The 19,284-nt window shown below is 39.3% G+C and overlaps 1 protein-coding gene and 1 pseudogene across 2 annotated transcripts in view; both read right to left on the bottom strand.

The window, feature by feature from the left end:
• LOC147898388 (cytochrome P450 71AU50-like) overlaps positions 1–9,326 on the bottom strand; it is a 163,815-nt pseudogene extending 154,489 nt beyond the window's left edge. Inside the window, exon 1 of the transcript XR_015541564.1 lies at positions 8,432–9,326. The product of XR_015541564.1 is annotated as a cytochrome P450 71AU50-like (transcript). The remainder of the gene's footprint in view (positions 1–8,431) is intronic.
• LOC147898389 (cytochrome P450 76C1-like) lies at positions 7,202–8,465 on the bottom strand. The gene has a single exon (XM_087379476.1). It carries the CDS (start codon positions 8,330–8,332, stop codon positions 7,688–7,690), a length of 645 nt encoding a protein of 214 aa, XP_087235602.1. The 5' UTR covers positions 8,333–8,465; the 3' UTR covers positions 7,202–7,687.
• Positions 9,327–19,284: the final 9,958 nt, after the last annotated feature.

The following is a 19,284-nucleotide window of genomic DNA, read 5'->3' as shown; positions in this document are numbered from 1 at the left end:
GGAAATGTAAAAATAGGCTTGAATCTGGGCCCTCGAAAGCCCATTTCGGATCTCCGCCAGTGCACCTCCAAAATGGGCTAGAAAAATGGCTCTACTGAGCATTTTTGCTTTTTATAGCACCTTAAATTTCCCTTACAAATCACACTTGATGGCCATTTGAATTTCAAGGAGCTTGAATTCAAGCCCACTTTTCAATCCCATTTGAAAAAGTGGGCTCTCTGAAATTCAACTGGCCATAACTTTTGGTGCTCAAAGAATTTTGCAGTGTTGTGAAAAGCAAAAATGCTCAGCACATCATGCTCTACGTATTGGTATTGTTAATGAAGTGTGGTCAATAATCTCCTTCTGATTCTTAAGGAAGAACCACTAGACAAGAAATGTTACCAAGTATCGAAGGTCACAGCACAACCAATAGAAAGCTTGCTGGAGGAGGTCAGTTGTGAGAGTACATGTTTAAAGTCTCGAGGTACCAAGACAACCATTTGTTCAAACTCTTGGAGGGGGCAACATAGAAGGAGACGTGACAGATAGCAAGAGAGCGTTGTAGAGAAAAGCAAGGGCTGATTGTTGCAGAATGGAGAGAAAAGCAAGCAGAATGGAGGTGATGCACTGGAGTTGACAATACACGTGATGCAATGGAGATGTCAATACAAAACGACACACTGGTGGTACCGCCAGTATGTGCTTTCCTTAATTTCATTAAATTTTTGCTAGAGAAGTGGCCATCATTCCAAAATATGACCATAATTATTTGCACCTTAACCTTCACAAATAACGTCCACCATCATTCATCAAGACGTGGGCCAAACACTCTCCTTGAACATTCATTCATTCATCCAAATGTGTTTCTTAAAGACTTACAAAGACGTTCATTCTTTAACTTACAAAGCATTTAGCTAGTAGTGGACATCAGTTTGGCAGGACAGCAATTCCCACCTATGAACAACAATTTGTTGGAGAGCAATTCTCGCCATTACGGTTCCAAGTTGAGAGCAACTTTAGATAGTTTGGTTGGATAGCAATTCGCACCATTATAGTTTGGTTGGACATTAGTTTGGTTGAACAACAACTTTAGAGGCGCGTCATTGAGGCAATTGTCTCGGCTCTCTCCCTCCCTAATATTCGTTTTGGCCAATGTTGGTGTGCATGTGAATGGGACTCTAAAGAAAGGCTCGTGTAAATGGGACTCTAAAGAAAGGCTGGTGTGAATGGCCACTTGAGCCATAGCACTTTGAAGCTTACAAGCTTGTCATCCGCCATAGCCAAGCTTACAAGCTTATCGTCCTCCATAGCCACAATCCTTCAAGCTTTTTTCTGCTATAGCCATCGTCCTTCAAGCTTTCATCCACCATAGCCATCATCGTTCAAGCTCGACATAGCCAAATCCTCCTTCAAGCTTTAATCATCCGCCATCGCCACATTCCTTCAAGCTTCCATCCTCCATTGCCTCAACCTTTCAAGCTTCCCTCTCTCACTCCTCTCGCTCTTCATCCACACACAGCCGCATTAATCCTTTACGCTTTGACGTTTGCTGTCCTCCTTCGCCAGCTCGAATCCTTCAAGCTTTCGTCTTCCATTTCCTGTATCGCTCCAGCTTTCATTTTGGATTCCCCTTACTTCAACCTTGGATTTTGTCTGGTATACTTCAACCTTGGATTCTGTCTACTTTAACCGGCTCGTTTCGGCTGAACCAACATTCTTTTCGTTTCGGCCTGCGCTCTCTCCTTCGTTTCGACCGCACCAACATTACATTCACCTGCGCTCTCTACATCCACGTTACATTTGCTTGCACCCTCCTTTTCTTAGTTCTGAGACTTTCACAGCTCACATGCTCCTCCTCCTCCCTCATTCATACAACTTTTATAGCTCTCGGTGATTCCTTCGCTGGGAGCCGTGCCCTCGTGATCGTTCTAACTCGTCTCGATGATAATATCTCTTCTTCTTCTTCAGTTTGCAAGCAAGCTACGCTCAAGACTCTTTCCAGAGAACCCACACTAGTACTTTGGCGGCTACGATCGACCTGTGCTACACTCAAGACTCTCTCTACATGTGCTATGCTCGAGACTCTGTCTCTCTCTTCAGAGAACCCACGCTTCCTTGGCGTATTAAAGCTTGTCCATAGAACCAAGTTAACCTCTCTTCCTCGCTCGATGAAACGAAACTCGAAACGAGGTAGTTTTCAATTTTCTTCTCCTCCTTAAAGCCTCATATATTTGAGACTTGTGGGCATGAAATAGGCAGCGTGTTAATGCAGTGCCTATTTCATGCCCACAAGCCTCATAAGCTTCTTCTCCCTCCCATAAGCCTCATGTATTTGAGGCTTGTGGACATCGAATGTTTGAGGCTTGTGGGCAGCGAATGAGGCAGCGAATGCCTACAAGCCTCAAACACACTGCCTATTGCATGCCCACAAGCCTCAATTACATGAGGCTTATGGGAGGGAGACATGTCAAGTTGTGTTGCATCATCCGATCGGAAGAGAGGGAGAGAGCTCGGTTGACAGACCCTCCTTTGAATTCCACCTGTTACAATTTACCAAGCTTGTGCACCTCAATTTAGATTCATACTATGCTCAAGAAAGAATTCATGCTACGCTCAAGAAGGCTATGCGATTTTTCTACAGTTAGATGATGGGAATAGGCAGTTTCTCTTTCATCAGTGATGGCAATAGGTGGTTGTTTTTCAGGCTTGATGGCTCTTGTTTTTTAGGCTTGATGGCATGGAATAGGCAGCGCGTTAACGTGCAACCTATTCCATGCCATCAAGCCACAAAAATAGGAGCTTCATGGGAGGAAGATAGGAGCTTCACAGGAGTCTTTTCTTTCTGTGCCTTTTGTGATCCTCCTGAAGCTCTTGTTTTTTAGGCAAGAAAGCATGAAATAGGCAATGCATTAATGCGCTGCCTATTTCATGCCTTCTTGCCTCGAAAACAAGAGCTTCAACAATCATCAATAAAGGCCTTAATACTGTGCCAAGAATCACTATGACATGCAGTGTGACTAAACAAGAATCAACACTATCTGAAAATGTAGATCCAACATGCATTCACACCAAACTGGTTATCGTAGCCAACAAAGATGCCATCAATGGACTATGGATTGAGCTTGAAATGTTTTTTCATTTTGGAATAAGTGTTTGTTATATGGTTGAACATCTTTAACACCAAATTGGTTATCGTAGCCAACAAAGATGCCAGTAATGGACTATGGATTGAGCTTGAAATGTTTTTTCATTTTGGAATAAGTGTTTATTATATGGTTGAACATCTTTAAGTGAATATATTTTAGTGTCATACCATTGTCCTTATGGATGCTTATTTGGGAGAGTGTACATAAGTGATCGAAAATATGTTATTCTTGTATTTGATTTCAGGATGATAGGAAGAAAGAATCAGGAAGGTAAGTAGAAAAATGCAACAAGTAGAAAGAATAAATCTCCCCCTCCTGAGTCTTCAGTAGGTGGGACGAAGAACAAGAGCATACTATTGTCACTGAAGAATAAGAGAATACTGCTGGTATATCATCTCCCCCAAGGGAAGGAGGAAAAGATGAGGTAGAGATGGAGGAAACATAGGTGCATGTGGAGTTTGGAGGTGATGTTATTGGAAAATGTAGGATACTAGATTCTGATCAGTGTCCACGAATCCCTCTTTGTAGATTGATCCCATATGCAAGGGTTAGAGGACTTTGTGATGATGTTTCATTTCTGAAAAGTGCTATCCAAGTGGAGGGCTACCTTCCTAAAAAAGGCTCCTTTTTGTTTCAATTCGCAAGAGTTTTGGAGAAGAGAAGCTAGTAACTCATGAGATTAGAGAGAGTTGGGACCCCACCTGGAGGGAGGTGGATGCAGAGTTTGAGAAGGAACTTCTTGCAGGGAATGCATTTAGATTTATGTCTGGAAAGATGTTCTTTTTGTGGGAGGGATATCATAGGACCATAGCATGGATGAACGTTATCAAGGAAATATTCCCCACAAACAAGAAGAGGCATATCAGGGCTGTTTGTACAATTATTGATCTAAGAAGAATAAGTGAGATTTCTCTATTGGCAGGATTGCAAAGAATGAATTCGTTAAGTACTATTTTTATATCAAGCACATCATTTTTTTTGTTCACATAGTACACTGTCTCCCATAATTTCATTTCAAACACATGACTTGAGTTTGAATTTGTCCTTGTAGCATGAATGAGCATGCCATTATCAAGCCAAGTCTTAGGGACATACTCATAAATGCTCACAATATTTGTGAGTGTGATCCTAGTGTATTCTTGAAATCTTTGTCCCTTGCAAAAGTAAAATCTATAGAGCATTGGAGGGCTCAAGAGAGTAAGGGGAAGAAACCATGGTTTCCACTAACCAGGGGTTATCTTGCACGACTTGTATTTCAAGTAAGGTTATAAATTTCTTTGATATGTCATTCTCTCCCATGTCTCTGGTTGCTCTAACACATTCCATGCTTGTGTAGGTTGAATATAGTACAGATCTAAAGAACGCACTTGATAAGATATCCAGCAAAGTACCTATGGAATAAAGGGCCGAGGCAGAGGCAAAGCATAGGGTCCAAATACAAAAAAGAATAGCTGACAGGATGGGAAAGGTTAGATATGTTTTTTAACACTTCAAAACATTTATGTCCAATCTTTTATGGCTGGTATGAAATGATGGAACAACAATGCACTCAATATGAAGTTCTTTTCATGTTTGGAATGCTTGCATAGGTGCTTAGCTGTATAGACCCAGGTTTGGGTGAGAGATGGTTAGAGAAGATGTTTGGTCTACGGATTGAAGGAGCAGATTTGTGTGTGACATTGGAAAAATTGCAGCTCATTGCAAAGTCTAACTTGAGACTAGAAAAGAAGACAATTTTACTTTCCTTGTTAGAGGCCACTAAACCTACATGAGAAATGTATATCATGCCAATTGGAGACTTGGAATATAGATTGTGAGTTGTTGTTGTCATATGTTTTCTTGATTTATTTTCAGTGCTTCAATGGTGGAAGAGAACCAATTTTGTATTGAGAGAGTAATTCTTCTCTAAATTATTGAACAAATGGATTAATAGAGAGATTTTCTTCGAGAGAGTTGAAACAATGGCTATTAAAGTAATTTTTGACTTGAGCAATGTCACCACCATGGGAGTACCATTGGAGATCCCAAAGGATTATACTATACAACAATATATGGAAGACATTAAACTAGAAGGGAGAAAACACACATTCATGGCATTGAGATCAAAAGAGGTGAAGATTGATGCTAAGAGTGGCAAGAAGGGAGCATGTCTTTCTAAACTTGACATGGCTGCACACAGGGTGGTTTTCAGGTATGCTACTTTCTCTTGTGCTTATGTCCACTTTGATTTATATGTTGGCATGTCTGCTTCGTTGAGCTTGTTAGTTGTCAATTTGATTCATTAACATGTGCTTTGTGAATGGATTTCATTTCTTTTCCACATGTTGGTTGAACGGCATCTTGCACATTTGGTAAAGGAGAAGAAGATACCTGAAATTCCCAGTTTATGCAAGAATTGGCTAGAAGTTAAACATAATGCATGCATTTATCCATCTGCGATGCATAGTCTCTCTCAGTGGAGCTAGAAAACTGTCCTTGGTGGATCGAATTCCCTAAAGGACAAGTACTAGTGAGGGAGAGGGATTGTTCAAAACATATGGTTTAGGAAAAGACAAAGATGCAATGTCATTATATGAAGCCAAGGTGCAGGAAGAAATCTTAGAAGGTAAAGGAGAAGGCAAATGATGCAAAATATAGGAACAATAAATTATATCATTGTGAGACTCCAACGTGGGTCTCATGTGACCCAACCAATTAAGGTCTAGGTGATTGCACAATGAAATGCATTTTTCTTCATTTAGGAGTAACTATTGCCAATCATTACTAAAATAACCCCAAGAATTAGTACAGTGGTCGTTCCAAGCCAACCATCCCTTAAATAGCTCCAAGAACCATTGCGGTGGTTGCTCAAAGCCAACAACTATTAAATTACATGGCGTAGTGGAAACATAAAGTAAACAAAGAATAGAGAGTACACACCAAATTGGAGATGAACAAAAGTTTCCTTCAATACCGATGTCGTACAGATGATGGCTCCATCCACTCATGCGCTCCCAAAGTGGAGCTTAGATGGCGATCTAGACAGCTACTAGGTGAAGAGCTACTAGCTGGAAGATCTCTGCTGGAAGATCTGATCTGGTACAATGGACTGGGGAGGTCACCTCTTTATAGCTATGAGGGCGGTAGTCAAATCAATGTAGTCAGTGGAACCGACCAGTCAACCTAGTCGGTGAAGCCGACCAGTCAACCTAGTCAGTGGAACCGACTAGTCATCCATGGAATATTCAAGGAATATTCCTTATACCATCGCCTCGAGGGCTCTCACCCTCGAACCCCCACCAAGGGAGCCGTTAGTCCAACAAGAATAAGGGGCTCCAACACAATCACCTTTCTACCATCAATGGTCTCATTGATCTGACATGCAAGTTAGGATCCATCCAGTGTCCCGGGCTCACACATGGCTTCTCCTCATATGGGGGCCTTACAACTTGAGCACCTTAGACCACTGGTGGTTACCAGGAAGGTGGCGCATCGAGCATATCTAACAACACCACCACCTTGTAAACACAGTTTTTACGAATCTAGATCTTCAAGGATTTTCTCGAGTCAAGGCCAATGGGGTGGTTATCGCAAATCTAGATTTTTTATTGATTTAATATTGCATGCAAGCATCAAGTGGGGACCATATTTATCTCTCGATAAAGAGAGTACCATCATTGTTGATTTTATATTGCATGCTAGCAGTAAGTGGGGACCATAACTTTATATCTTTATTGGAAATTAACTGAGAAATGCATGGAGTTCCAAAAAAAATACAATGGTCATGGATCACAAGCCAACATCCTTAACATAGGTTCAACCTAAGAATAAGGGAGAAAGCTTGTAAAGAAAGATGTGAAAACTACACTGTAGAGAAGTATAAGATAGCTTTCTGGCATTCATTGTTAGTAATTTGAACCCTTGTTCTAAATTTTATAACTCCTTACTTTAAATGACCACAAAATTTACCATCTATTAACACATATGATATGGAAGCCGTTATAATTTTAGACTCCACTAAGATCATGGATCCTATGTAGGAGCCAATCTAATGGATGTTCACATTTGCATTGAAGACAAAAATGACTTTAAGAGGATTATACTCAATAAACATTGGTCATTAAGAGTTTGATAGATGTTTTGCATGGCACAATATTTTGCTTTCAATTCTCTTGTTATCGCATTCTCTTTTGAGTTTACTATTGTTTTTCTAAACAATGGCTTTTCCACTATCGATTGTGCCCATATAATAAGTGTCTAGGCCCACGAAGAGAAGCCAACGAAGGCTCTCTTAAGAGTGATACATGAGTAAAATATATTCAAGATCTTTGTTCTTCCTTGTGGGGACCCTCCATTTTTCTATCTAACAATAACTCTTTTTTCTTGGCACCTCATTACTTCAAAGCCAACAACCTATCTTATAACTTCGGTGAACAATTTCAAGTACTTTTCTCTCCAAAAGTAAAGTTAGACATGGATGCAGTATGGGTAGAATTCAATCAACACTCGGAGTAAGGAACAATTTCAAGTACTTTTCTCTCCAAAAGTAAAGTTAGACATGGATGCAGTATGGGTAGAATTCAATCAACACTCGGAGTAAGTAACTCTTCTTGATGTAGAAGAGGGTGTCTCAATTTAGGGATGAGCAAGAGTGGGTTTGCAAGTGTGCTTGTCACACCTAAGGCCTCATCCATTACCAGAGGTTTGGAAAACTCCCAATTGAAGCTGTGTACCAAGTTGGCCACTGCAAGGAATGACATGGCAATGCCAAGGTGGATCCCAGGGCATACTCTGCGTCCAGTCCCAAATGGGAGCAACTCATAGTCATGGCCAAACACCCCCATGGTGGAGCCTTCACCATCATCGAGAAATCTCTCGGGTCGAAACTCATGAGGGTCGTGCCACACGCTCTGGTCATGGGAGATAGCCCAGACATTGACCAAGAGGCGAGTGTGCTTGGGTAACTTAAACCCAGCGACCTCGGTGGAGTGCTTTGAAAAATGTGGAATGAGCATGGGAACCGGTGTGTGCAATCTCCACGTCTCCTTCATCACAGCTTGGAGATACACGAGCTTTCCGAAATCTGTCTCCTCGACTTGCCTCCCAACCCCAACGAATTGCTCCAGCTCCCCCTGCAGCTTCTGCATCGTTCCTGGATTTCGAAGTAGCTCCGCCATCGCCCATTCTATCGTGATCGACGTCGTTTCCGTTCCTGCCGCTAACATTTCCTGCGTAGATCGAACAGAAGAAATGTGTAGACTCGCAATTTCAGTACCGGGCAGAATATGACACCTAAGAAGGACTCAGAAAACGAGATGCGTTACGAGAAGCATAGCCTTGACAGGACTAGTATCGGAGGCGTTCATCTTGCTGTTGAAATCCAAAAGCGCTGTAAGCATGTCGTTGGGCGCTATTCCATTCCTAGCACCGTCCTGCGTCTCCTGCAGCCGCTCCCTAACAATCCTCTCCAGGAGTAGATCCCAACGCCTGAACAGGGCATCCATTCTATTCCGGTAACCAGCCGGATCGAACCACCTGAGGTAAGGAATCAGGTCGCCTATAATGGGCGACACGAGCAGCTCGGAACCCTCCGCGAGTAAGTCTGGAATGATGGAAAACCCTCCCTCTGATCTTCGACTAAACAATACACGGGATAATATGTTTACGACCATAAACAAGGCTAATCTTCGAAGCGGCGCAGCTGAGCCAGAGTGTTTCTCGACTTCCCCAAGGAAAACCGAGATCTCTTCGTCTCTGACTTGCTTAGACAGTTGGACCCTATTTGCAGAAAGGATTCGTTGACTGTACATCTTGCGAATGTCGCGCCATCGACTGTTGTAGTCCATAAAAAGTGAGCCACCGTTCTGTCCGTAGAAGACACGTTGGGCGAACTCCATAGCAGGGCGATGAGCGAAGGCCTCATCGTGGTGATGAAGGAACTGTTTAGCGAGGGCAGGAGAAGAAACGACAACGGTGGGAACGCTTCCTAAGCGGATGAAGAAGATGGGACCATATCTTTGAGAGAGCTTGAAGAGTGAGCGATGAGGCAACGAATTCTCGAGGAGGTGTAGATGGCCGATGACAGGCAAGGCAAGGGGGCCGGGGGGAAGGCATTTTGGACGTAAATAGAAGAAGGCCCAGATTGCAAGCAACGCTGAGAGGGTGAACACAAGGTCCATTGGAGTTCCCCAAGACGCATCCAGTTTCATCCTCCTTGCTAAGGGGAGTTTCATCCTCCTTGCTAAGGGGCTTAGCACATGGGAAGAACTAGGATGGGAATGGGAAAGGTGGTCTCAAGTGGTTCCACTCATATTTATATCCTATTCCCATCCCACTATATGCTGAAGACCAATGTCATGATGTTTATTTGCAATATGTAATATGAAGTGGCATGTATAAAATGGAATAAGAGGGCTAAGGACCCATGTTTAAGATGGAAGGCTTACTCATGTTGCCAATCCCTCCATTTGGAAGGCCCCATGTATGCATCGAAACTTGTCCTCATAGATGCTAGTGTGCATTTTAAAATAGGGGAAGGGTCCAAGAAGGTGAGTCATCAACTTTTGTCCTCGAGATGCTAGTGTGCATTTGAAAATAGGGGAAGGGTCCAAGAAGGTGAGTCATCAACTTTTGACTTTAAAAGATACGATTTTGGAAAATGGGGCTCTAAGGGATTGTCCCATCACCTTGAGAGATATGAGGCAAAGATGCCCACATGGAATATGCCCCCTCCCACCTTGTGCATGTGGGATGTTAATTAATGAGTGAAGAGATAGCTATTAAATGCGAAGCTCTTGTTGGATGCATGTACTCCCACATCTATACTCTTCCACATAGCCTCTTCAACAAATGGCCTCAATGCAATAAGCCTACTTTGTCTCTTCTACATGGAGTCCTCTTTTCCATGAACCCCTCCCCCATATCTTCCCATTGATGTATATCCATGTTCAAACACCTATTTCATTAATTTTGGACTCTTGCACTATCCAAATTCATTTTGTGAGATAATTTTGGATAAAACATTTCAAAAAAAGAGGCTCTTATAAAACAAAACATTGAGTCAAAAAGGAAGATTTTAAAAAATCAAATTAGAAAAAATGATGTGAGATGTTATTAAAACTAGAGTACATTAAAAATAAAGTACATCACATTGTTAAAAGAGACAAAAAGTAAGATTTTAAAAAATCAAATTAGAAAAAATGGCGTGACATGTTATGAAAACTAGAGTACATTTCAAAAAGAGCACATCACATTTGTAAAGAAGTAGATCATATTACTCAAAGCCATATGGTGTCAAAAAACACCTTAATACAGTCTCTCTTAACATCATCTTAACATCACATTTGTACAAGAAGTAGATCATATTACTCAAAGCCATATGGTGTCAAAAAACACCTTAATACAAAGCCATATGGTGTCAAAAAACACCTTAATACAGTCTCTCTTATCTAAGTCTAGAAGATCTCATCATTGGTCTCTCTTATCTTCTCAACAACCTAATATTTCACTACCTTCACAGCTGTATCCTCAACATAATTACATAATTACATCACATTTGTAAAGAAGTAGATCATATTACTCAAAGCCATATGGTGTCAAAAAACACCTTAATACAGTCTCTCTTAACATCATCTTAACATCACATTTGTACAAGAAGTAGATCATATTACTCAAAGCCATATGGTGTTAAAAAACACCTTAATACAAAGCCATATGGTGTCAAAAAACACCTTAATACAAAGCCATATGGTGTCAAAAAACACCTTAATACAGTCTCTCTTATCTAAGTCTAGAAGATCTCATCATTGGTCTCTCTTATCTTCTCAACAACCCAATATTTCACTGCCTCCACAGCTGTATCCTCAACATAATTACATGTGAAGAAGAAATTTAAGCAATCACAAATTGTTTCTTTATAATTTCTCTGAGAGGCTCTTATTGTTCTCTCAGCATCTGCATCAAATCGCCCATGACGAGAGTTGCGATAACGCAGGTTACTTAAGAAGTCTAATAGATCTTGTCGTGCTTTTATCATACGTCTTAAAAGTCTTTCACTCTCTGCTATCTTGAGAGTCTCCTCCCTCTCTGTGTGCCTTTGTGCAGCAAATTCCTCTCTCTCCATGTGTGTCAAAGGAGAACCTTGTCGAATTCTGGCCTCTCTCTCTGCTCCTTGGTTAGCAATCCATTCTTTGAGATTGTTAATTCCGAACTCCACGTCTTCGACAATGCCAAGGACATCCATGAGTGGGGAGATGATAAAGAAAGGGATATGGACTACGATGCAAGAAAGAAGAGAGTGTCTGCAGAAGGACTACGATGGAAGAATACAAGTTAATGAGAAGCACTAGGATGGATGAAAGAAGAGAGTGTTTGTGGAAGAACTAGGATAGAAGAATACTTGGTTATCAGGATGGATGAAAGAAGACTCTGAGAGTGTTTGCGGAAGGAGTAGGATAGAAGAATACAAGAACAATACAAGTTAATGAGAAGCACTAGGATGGATGAAAGAAGAGAGTGTTTGTGGAAGAACTAGGATAGAAGAATACTTGGTTATCAGGATGGATGAAAGAAGACTCTGAGAGTGTTTGCGAAGGACTAGGATAGAAGAATACAAGTTACTCAGAAGGACTAGGATGTAAGAAATAAGAGAGTGTTTGTGGAAGGACTAGGATGGAAGAATACAAGTGCACTAAGGCACGATGTGTTCACTATGATAAGGATAAGGGTTGGAATAAAGTGAGAGGCACGATGTGTTCACTATGATAAGGATAAGGGTTGGAATAAAGCGAGTGGAGATTGAATGCTCTACTTTAAGTGAGTGGAGATGATAAGGGTTGGAATAAAGTGAGAGAAGCATTGCGAATGCTCTACTTTAAGTGAGTGGAGACTGTCCAACTAAATAAAATTCTCATCACACAAGGATTTATTTCCAAATAATCACATCATCACACATTCATATCATAAAATTGTGTGCATGAAGAAATATATTACAAATATTACATCATCACATATTCATATCAAAATTCTCATCACACAAGGATTTATTTCCAAATAATCACATCATCACACATTCATATCATAAAATTGTGTGCATGAAGAAATATATTACAAATACTACATCATCACATATTCATATCAAAATTCTCATCACACAAGGATTTATTTCCAAATAATCACATCATCACACATTCATATCATAAAATTGTGTGCATAAAGAATTTATATAAATATCATCAGATTATGCCACTTAAGTAATAAGTCACAAATTGGTGTATAATCAACAAAAACTACAAACACAACATCATATATGCATCACAACTCTTGTGATGCTTCTAGTGGAGACTGTGGTGCTGTGTAGATGTACACTCGGTCTCTACTTCTTCTGTAGTATGTAGTGCTTTCAGAGTAGACTCAGTATCCTCTTCCTTAAATGCAAGCGGAGGCGGTGGCAACTCTTCTGATGCTTCCAGTGGAGGCTGTGGTGCTGTAGGTGTACACTGGGTCTCTACTTCTTCTGTAGTGTGCAGTGCTTTCATAGTAGACTCAGTCTCCTCTTCCTTAAAGGGAAGCTCTGATATTGCTTCAGTTGCACGTTGTATTCTAATGGCAGCAATTAGGTCTCGAATGATTTCAGCCCTAAACAATTGTATATCCTCCTCTAAATATTTGAGCTCCAAAAAGTCTTCCGATGAGATCTGTGGCTTAAGTGAGAAAATTTCTTTGAAAATCAACATGCAGTTGTAGGCAACTCTCCACCCACAACTATGCTCATCTTCCTGCTCTACTACTAAACGCTTTTGGAAGTCTACCGAGTCTTTGTACTATCCTGTTTCTCTGATAGCAGATACCAACTTCTCAATCGACCTACTCATCGTGACATATTAAAAAAACTTAGTGTGTCTATTACATAAGGTACATAATATAGAAGTAACAACAGATTAATAGAATACTTATGTTTGCACTAAGCCATGAAAGCCTGCAATCGAGTTAACAAACCAACAATAGTTGTCTTCAAGGTTCCAAACCACCAGACTCCAATGTTCCCTACACGAATAATTAAGAACCATTATTATTTAACACAATGTTGCCAGTATAAGATGATAAAGGTTGCCATGATACTTACATCTCATGATATGCCATAAATAGGACTTACACGCCATGTAAATGTAAGGCTGTAATAATTTATAAACATCAGCTATTGTCTTTCTGCTATCGCTAAGTATAGGAGAAAGGAGGGAATCCAACATATACACACGATTTTGTACGACTCTACCAAATCGTGAGATAACTATACTGCACCAACAAATAAACGAATATTAGCTTATTAGATTTAATCAAAATATTGAATTATCAAGTAGAGAAAAAGTTTGTATCAAACCTGAGAATGGCCATCATAACATTGTTATTGACCTCATTTGAAGCTCTAGAGAGAATTGAAATCTCCTCTCCCCCAAATTCAAGATACTGAGGTCTATGTTGAATCATAACCCTAACATTAAAAGAGCTTCCCAATTCTTCTAATGAAGCCATGTTTGTAGAGTCGAGGTCTTTTATCCTCTTTGACTCTTTGATGGCATTCATTTCGCAATCAATGATTGCTCGAATGGTACATGTTATAAATGCATAGAGATGCAAATCCGTATATGTTGACAGTGTGGTGTCATTTTGTATCTCAAAATTTTGACCAAGTACCAAAAAGCAATTGTAGTCCACCCTCCATCCACAATTATAGATGTGGCTATTCTCTTGATGTGATACCTGACATGTTATATACTCTATTTGTTGTGCCAAGTCACATTGCCGCATTACTATGTTGATAGCATTTACTAACTTTCGAGCTGATCTACACATCAAAACATATAACAACAGTGAATATGTGCATTGCATATCAATCTACATGTCAAGAAGTGACAACAAGTGTAGTCTATACTTACTCTAACACATTGCCATGGACGGATGTCATTGAGTTGGCAAAGAAGCACTTCTTCGCAAGGATGTCCACGACTACCAGATTCCAATGTGAGCTGCATTATCAATAAAGAATAATTACTGTGTTTGAGACAATTCTAGCAATGCAATAGAAAAAACAAGTAGGGTTTGATGCTTACTTCTCATAATATGCTGTAAAAATAACTTGTGCGTCATTCATAGGAACATGCTTCAACCACTTGCAAACATTCTCTATGGTTTCTTCTTTGTTGCTAAGCACTTCCGAAATACGAGGATCGAGCATATATGAAACGCTTTGTATATTTTACGGAAAATTTGCTATAACATTACTATATTTAAAAAAAAAGTATTAGCTTCTTGGGTTTAATCAAAATAAGCAAAGTATAAAGCCAAGGAAAAGGCTGCATCAAACCTGAGGATGGTTATAATGACTTTGACATTAACCTCATTCTTAGAATTCAAGAGGATTGAAATCTCTTCTTCACCAAATTCAAAAAAATGAGGTTGTTGTCGAATTAACAACATAGCAGTGAATGAACTTCCAATCTGCTCCAATAGATTCATATTTTTATGACTCATCTTATTGAGGGAGTAGTCTACATCATATTCTTCTTCACTTGCTGTGTCGTCCATATCCTCCTTCTGCCATAAAAATATAAAAAAGTTATGTGATGTACACATCCCAAATAAAGGCTTAAACAAGCAGATAAGGTTTCATACATGCTTTCATTAGAGTGAGTCTCTCCTCTGCTTGGAGCAAAAATTTAAAAAGGTTTCATACATACTTTCATTAGAGTGAGTCTCTCCTCCTCTTGGATGAAAAATTTAAAAAGTTATGAGATTTACACATCCCAAATAAAAATAATGGTTTAAATAATCATAGAAGTATAAAGATAGCATGCTTTCATTAGACAAGTTATGAGATTTACACATCCCAAATAAAAATAATGGTTTAAATAATCATAAAAGTATAAAGATAGCATGCTTTCATTAGACTCAGTCTCTTCTTCTCTTGGAAGAAAATATAAAAAAGTTATGAGATTTACACATCCCAATTAAACGCCCAATTAAACGCTAGAACAAGCATACAAGTATAAAGATAAGGTTTTATACATGCTGCAATGTAGTCATATTTTCATGTTGTTTCCCAATGGTAGTAATTAGATGCTGAATACTCTTAGCCCGAAATGCTAGTAGATCAGCTTCTGTATATGATTCCATTTTGACTGGTAACTCCAAATCAAAAATCTCTCTAAGAAACAACACATGCAGTTGTAGGCAACTCTCCACCCACAGCTGTGTCCATCTTTTTGCTCCACTGGCAGACGTCTTTTGAATTCTACTTGATCTTGTTGCTCCGTGGTTGTTCTGACAGCAGATACTAGCCGATAATGCAGCACTGTCCAGCATGACATATGAAATATATTAATATGTCATGATCATAAGATACAAAATAAGAAAGTATCAAATATATTAAGAGAATAATTACCTTGGGGATTTGGCATGATAGCCTTCTATTGAATTCACAAACCATAAATGGTTGAGTTTAAGGTCCCAGAAGATCAGACTCCAATGTGAGCTACACGACTAGAATAAAAATGATTATTGTTTTACACAAACTTGCCAAAGAAATAGTAAAAATAAGGTTAGAGTTGATACTTATGCCTCATGATAAGGCATTAAGATGACTCGCACCCCATCTAAATTCAAAGGGCTTAACTAGGTACAAACATCTTCTATAGTCTTTTGAGGAGAGCTAAGAATGGAAGAAAGGAGAGCATCGAGCATGTAGACACGATGCTGCACTGTACTAGGAAGCTGAGAATGTCCTGGTATGGTATCAATTTCTTTATCCCCTCCACCTTTAGTTGTATCATCTTCTTTTGGTACCCCCTCTATTGCCAATATGGTTCTTGCAAGCCAGCCCATTGTCGAATTTCATGATTACTGTAAGCATACATGCAACAGATACTTTCCACCTTTGCCAACTCTGCATCCAAATGGCCTGTAAAGCATCCATTGCAACCTAATGCAAACCACAAATGAGCACACATGGCTCAAACTATAACCAGATTGATCTACATAAGGTATGTCCAAAATCATAGCCTCAAGTCGATGGCCCTGATACAATAAATCAAAAAATGAGAAGCCTCGGAACATGAGCATCAATGCATATCTAAAATTAGTGGCAGAAACTATACATTTCTCTCTTCTGCTACAACTCTAGAATCCCATACACTGATGGAGAAATAGCCAGCTAACCATGCATTTGACTTTGAAAAATGAACCTTAAGAAAATCGACTTAAGAGGGTCACCATTATCTGCCACATGGCATCCATCTGGAAGGTCTTGGAACTTTGGAGAAATTTCCTATAGAAGATAAACATGACGACACAGAGATTCACCACACCTTCCAACCTCACGAAATCAAAAGGGAATTTTCAAGTAAAGTTTTGGACCGCCAATGGAATAGATGAAATTGCAAATGGATTCCTGTAGTGGGAGATTTGATATACAGTGGAAATGGCAAAATAGAGAAGGAAATGGATGTCGATACAGAGATTCAGAACTCTATCAATCCACCTTAGAATGGCAAGCAACTTTGCAGTTAGAGGTTTGAGACCATCCCAGATGCAATGGGACTCACAACACTACAAATGGTGGTCTCAATATTCAGATCCAATGCTAGGAGAAAATGGCATAGATGTTTCTCGGCTCTAGCAATTGTTTTTGGAAAAGCTATATCTTTTGATAGAAATCTTGGATTGAGACATCATTAAAAAAAAAGTGTATCTCTTGAAGTCCTCTACAACATTATTGAAGACTTCAGGTCAAAATTATGCCTCAACCTGTAAATATCAGCATCACTTCAAAAGGTGCTCTTGGCTCATTGCCTCATGAGTGCCTGCTGACTAAAAAGCCCGGGGGATTCACAGGGGGAAACTTATGATATCACGTGAGTGTACAATAGGGGGTTTTTTTGAAATGAGGCATAAGCTTATACATTAGGGGTGGGGGCCCTTTTTATTTTTTCCCAATATTGAATTTAAGTTAGGGGGCCATGCCATATTTAAGAGGGGGGACTAAGTATAGGCTACCTTGCGTAACTAGTCCGAACAAGTTTGGTTTTGTTGTTTTAAATAGTCATAGGGAAAGTAATCGAAATTTTCTTTTTGTGTAATCTAAATGCTTCAGAAATAATGTAGATTTAAGCAAAGGGGGGGACATAATAGTATTTTGGTGGTATCTTATAAGCTTAAATAGGGGTGTTTTATCATCCTACATGGATCTTAAATACGGGGTTTTCTTGAAGTTCATGCACGCAGGTGACGCCCCCCTTTAATGAGGAGTGAATCCCGCGGGTTGAAAAGCTCACACTATCTCTTCACCATGCTCAGGGAGGAGACAGAGAACCCCAAAGCTCTGGTACTAGTTGTTGGGAAGGCTACACAAAGGAGAGCGAGAGAGACAACATTAGCCTAGGGAAAGAGAGAGAGAGGAAGATAAAAATGTGGTGGGTGCGAAGTCACCCTTATCTTCTATGTCTTTCATTTATTATATGAGTATGTGTGTAGTTTACTACATAACTAGGGTTAGTTAGGCACAGGGGCCTTTAACCCCACATGTTGATCACTCAATTTCTAGATCTTTCTCCTCTATATTGTCTACATTTTTAGCAACACAAAGTGCATGATACCTCATCCTTTGGGTACATTGTTCCATGCTTCTATTTCCACATTGAAAGGAAATGTGGACAATGTATAGAATTTCCGTTCATAAGCCCTCACAAACAAGTCCAAGTGACTGTCAAGCCTATTTCGCTTCTTGTTTTTTATATGCTCACAAGCTTGGTAAATGCCTTTCATCTTCTAGATTGCCTATAATCACCACCATTACAAGTTCAAAAATCTTTGGATATTTATAAATCTATAGAAATAATTGAGGAATTTGTGATAAATTTTTTCCATAAGAAATATTTCTCTTCACATCTTCTTTGGAGGCCTTTTGTACATGTGACTTCATGGTCATCTTTTAAAAAAGGATTTGACTATTTTGCTTCTCCTTACATAGAATGGGATTTATGGTACAACCATTCAAGTCCTTTGATTTGCATTACATGCTTTTGATAAATCCAAGTGCCTTTCAAAGTTTGCATCACACTCTTTGTATTCCACCAATACTAAGGAAACACGATGGAAAAGATTGCATTAACTCATGATGGGAAAATATATCTTCAAGTTCTTAAAGTAAAAGGATTGTTGCAGAGTTAGCTTGCTGCTTCACATGCAGAATGGTTTCCAAAAGGATGTCATTTGTTACACCTCAGGGGGGTCACTATGTATAAACCCTCTATATCACGTGCGTTCAAGGCCTATATTTAAAATCCCTTATCTGTATATTTTTTCATTAATAAAATGTACCCCTTTTCTATACAAATCTGTAAATTTTTTCCAAAACTATTTTAAATAGTCCCTTATGTATATTTTTTTCTGTAAATTTTAGAAATGAAAAATATCCTTCTGTTGAACTCACGTGATAGGGTTACATATGATGAGTGACCCCCCCGAGTGTTACACCAACTCTGCTTCAATGCCTTTGTTCCTCCAATTCACACCCTCCCTAACTTTGAAAAGGCTCTCTTTGACCACTACATATAGCTCAACTTCTTCACCAGAATCTAACCAACTCTCATTACTACTCCCATATACCTTTTTCTTCCACCTCAAAAATTCTTCTCCCTTGAACCCGATATCAAGATCATTCATTTCATTGATTATCTTTTTAGTGGTTTGTATGCATTCAAGAAAGTCTAAAATATAAATGTCTTTAGCTTGGGCAAATTTTACAAGAATATTCATTTGTCCTAAGAGAAGAAGAAAACATGGTATTCCAAGATAATGCCAAGCCCTAATAGTTATTCACAAAAACCTTAAGAGCATCCATGTTCTACTTACTATACTTACTCATTTTTTGAAAAAGGGTTACAGATTATTTAAATAAACTAACAATTGTATTATATAAAAAAATCTATCTAGATTCAACATCTCATAAAGCTTTTCTCCTTCACTTAAACCACTAGATTCTTGTTCATACTTCTAAAATCTCTTGGGAGAGAGGCAAAAGTAATTGTAGGTATCATGTATCAATCCTTCTATGCTTGCAATGATTCTAACTTTGGATACTATTGTCCCACCTAGGTTTGTTCTATGTGCCATGCAATGGATT

The sequence above is a fragment of the Dipteris shenzhenensis genome, chromosome 9, assembly GCF_047967505.1.
Source record: "Dipteris shenzhenensis isolate YYH24624 ecotype China chromosome 9, Dip_SZ_1.0, whole genome shotgun sequence".
Classification (NCBI taxonomy): domain Eukaryota; kingdom Viridiplantae; phylum Streptophyta; class Polypodiopsida; order Gleicheniales; family Dipteridaceae; genus Dipteris; species Dipteris shenzhenensis.
Note: the sequence above shows the minus strand (reverse complement) of the source record. Positions and strands in the feature narration are given on the sequence as shown.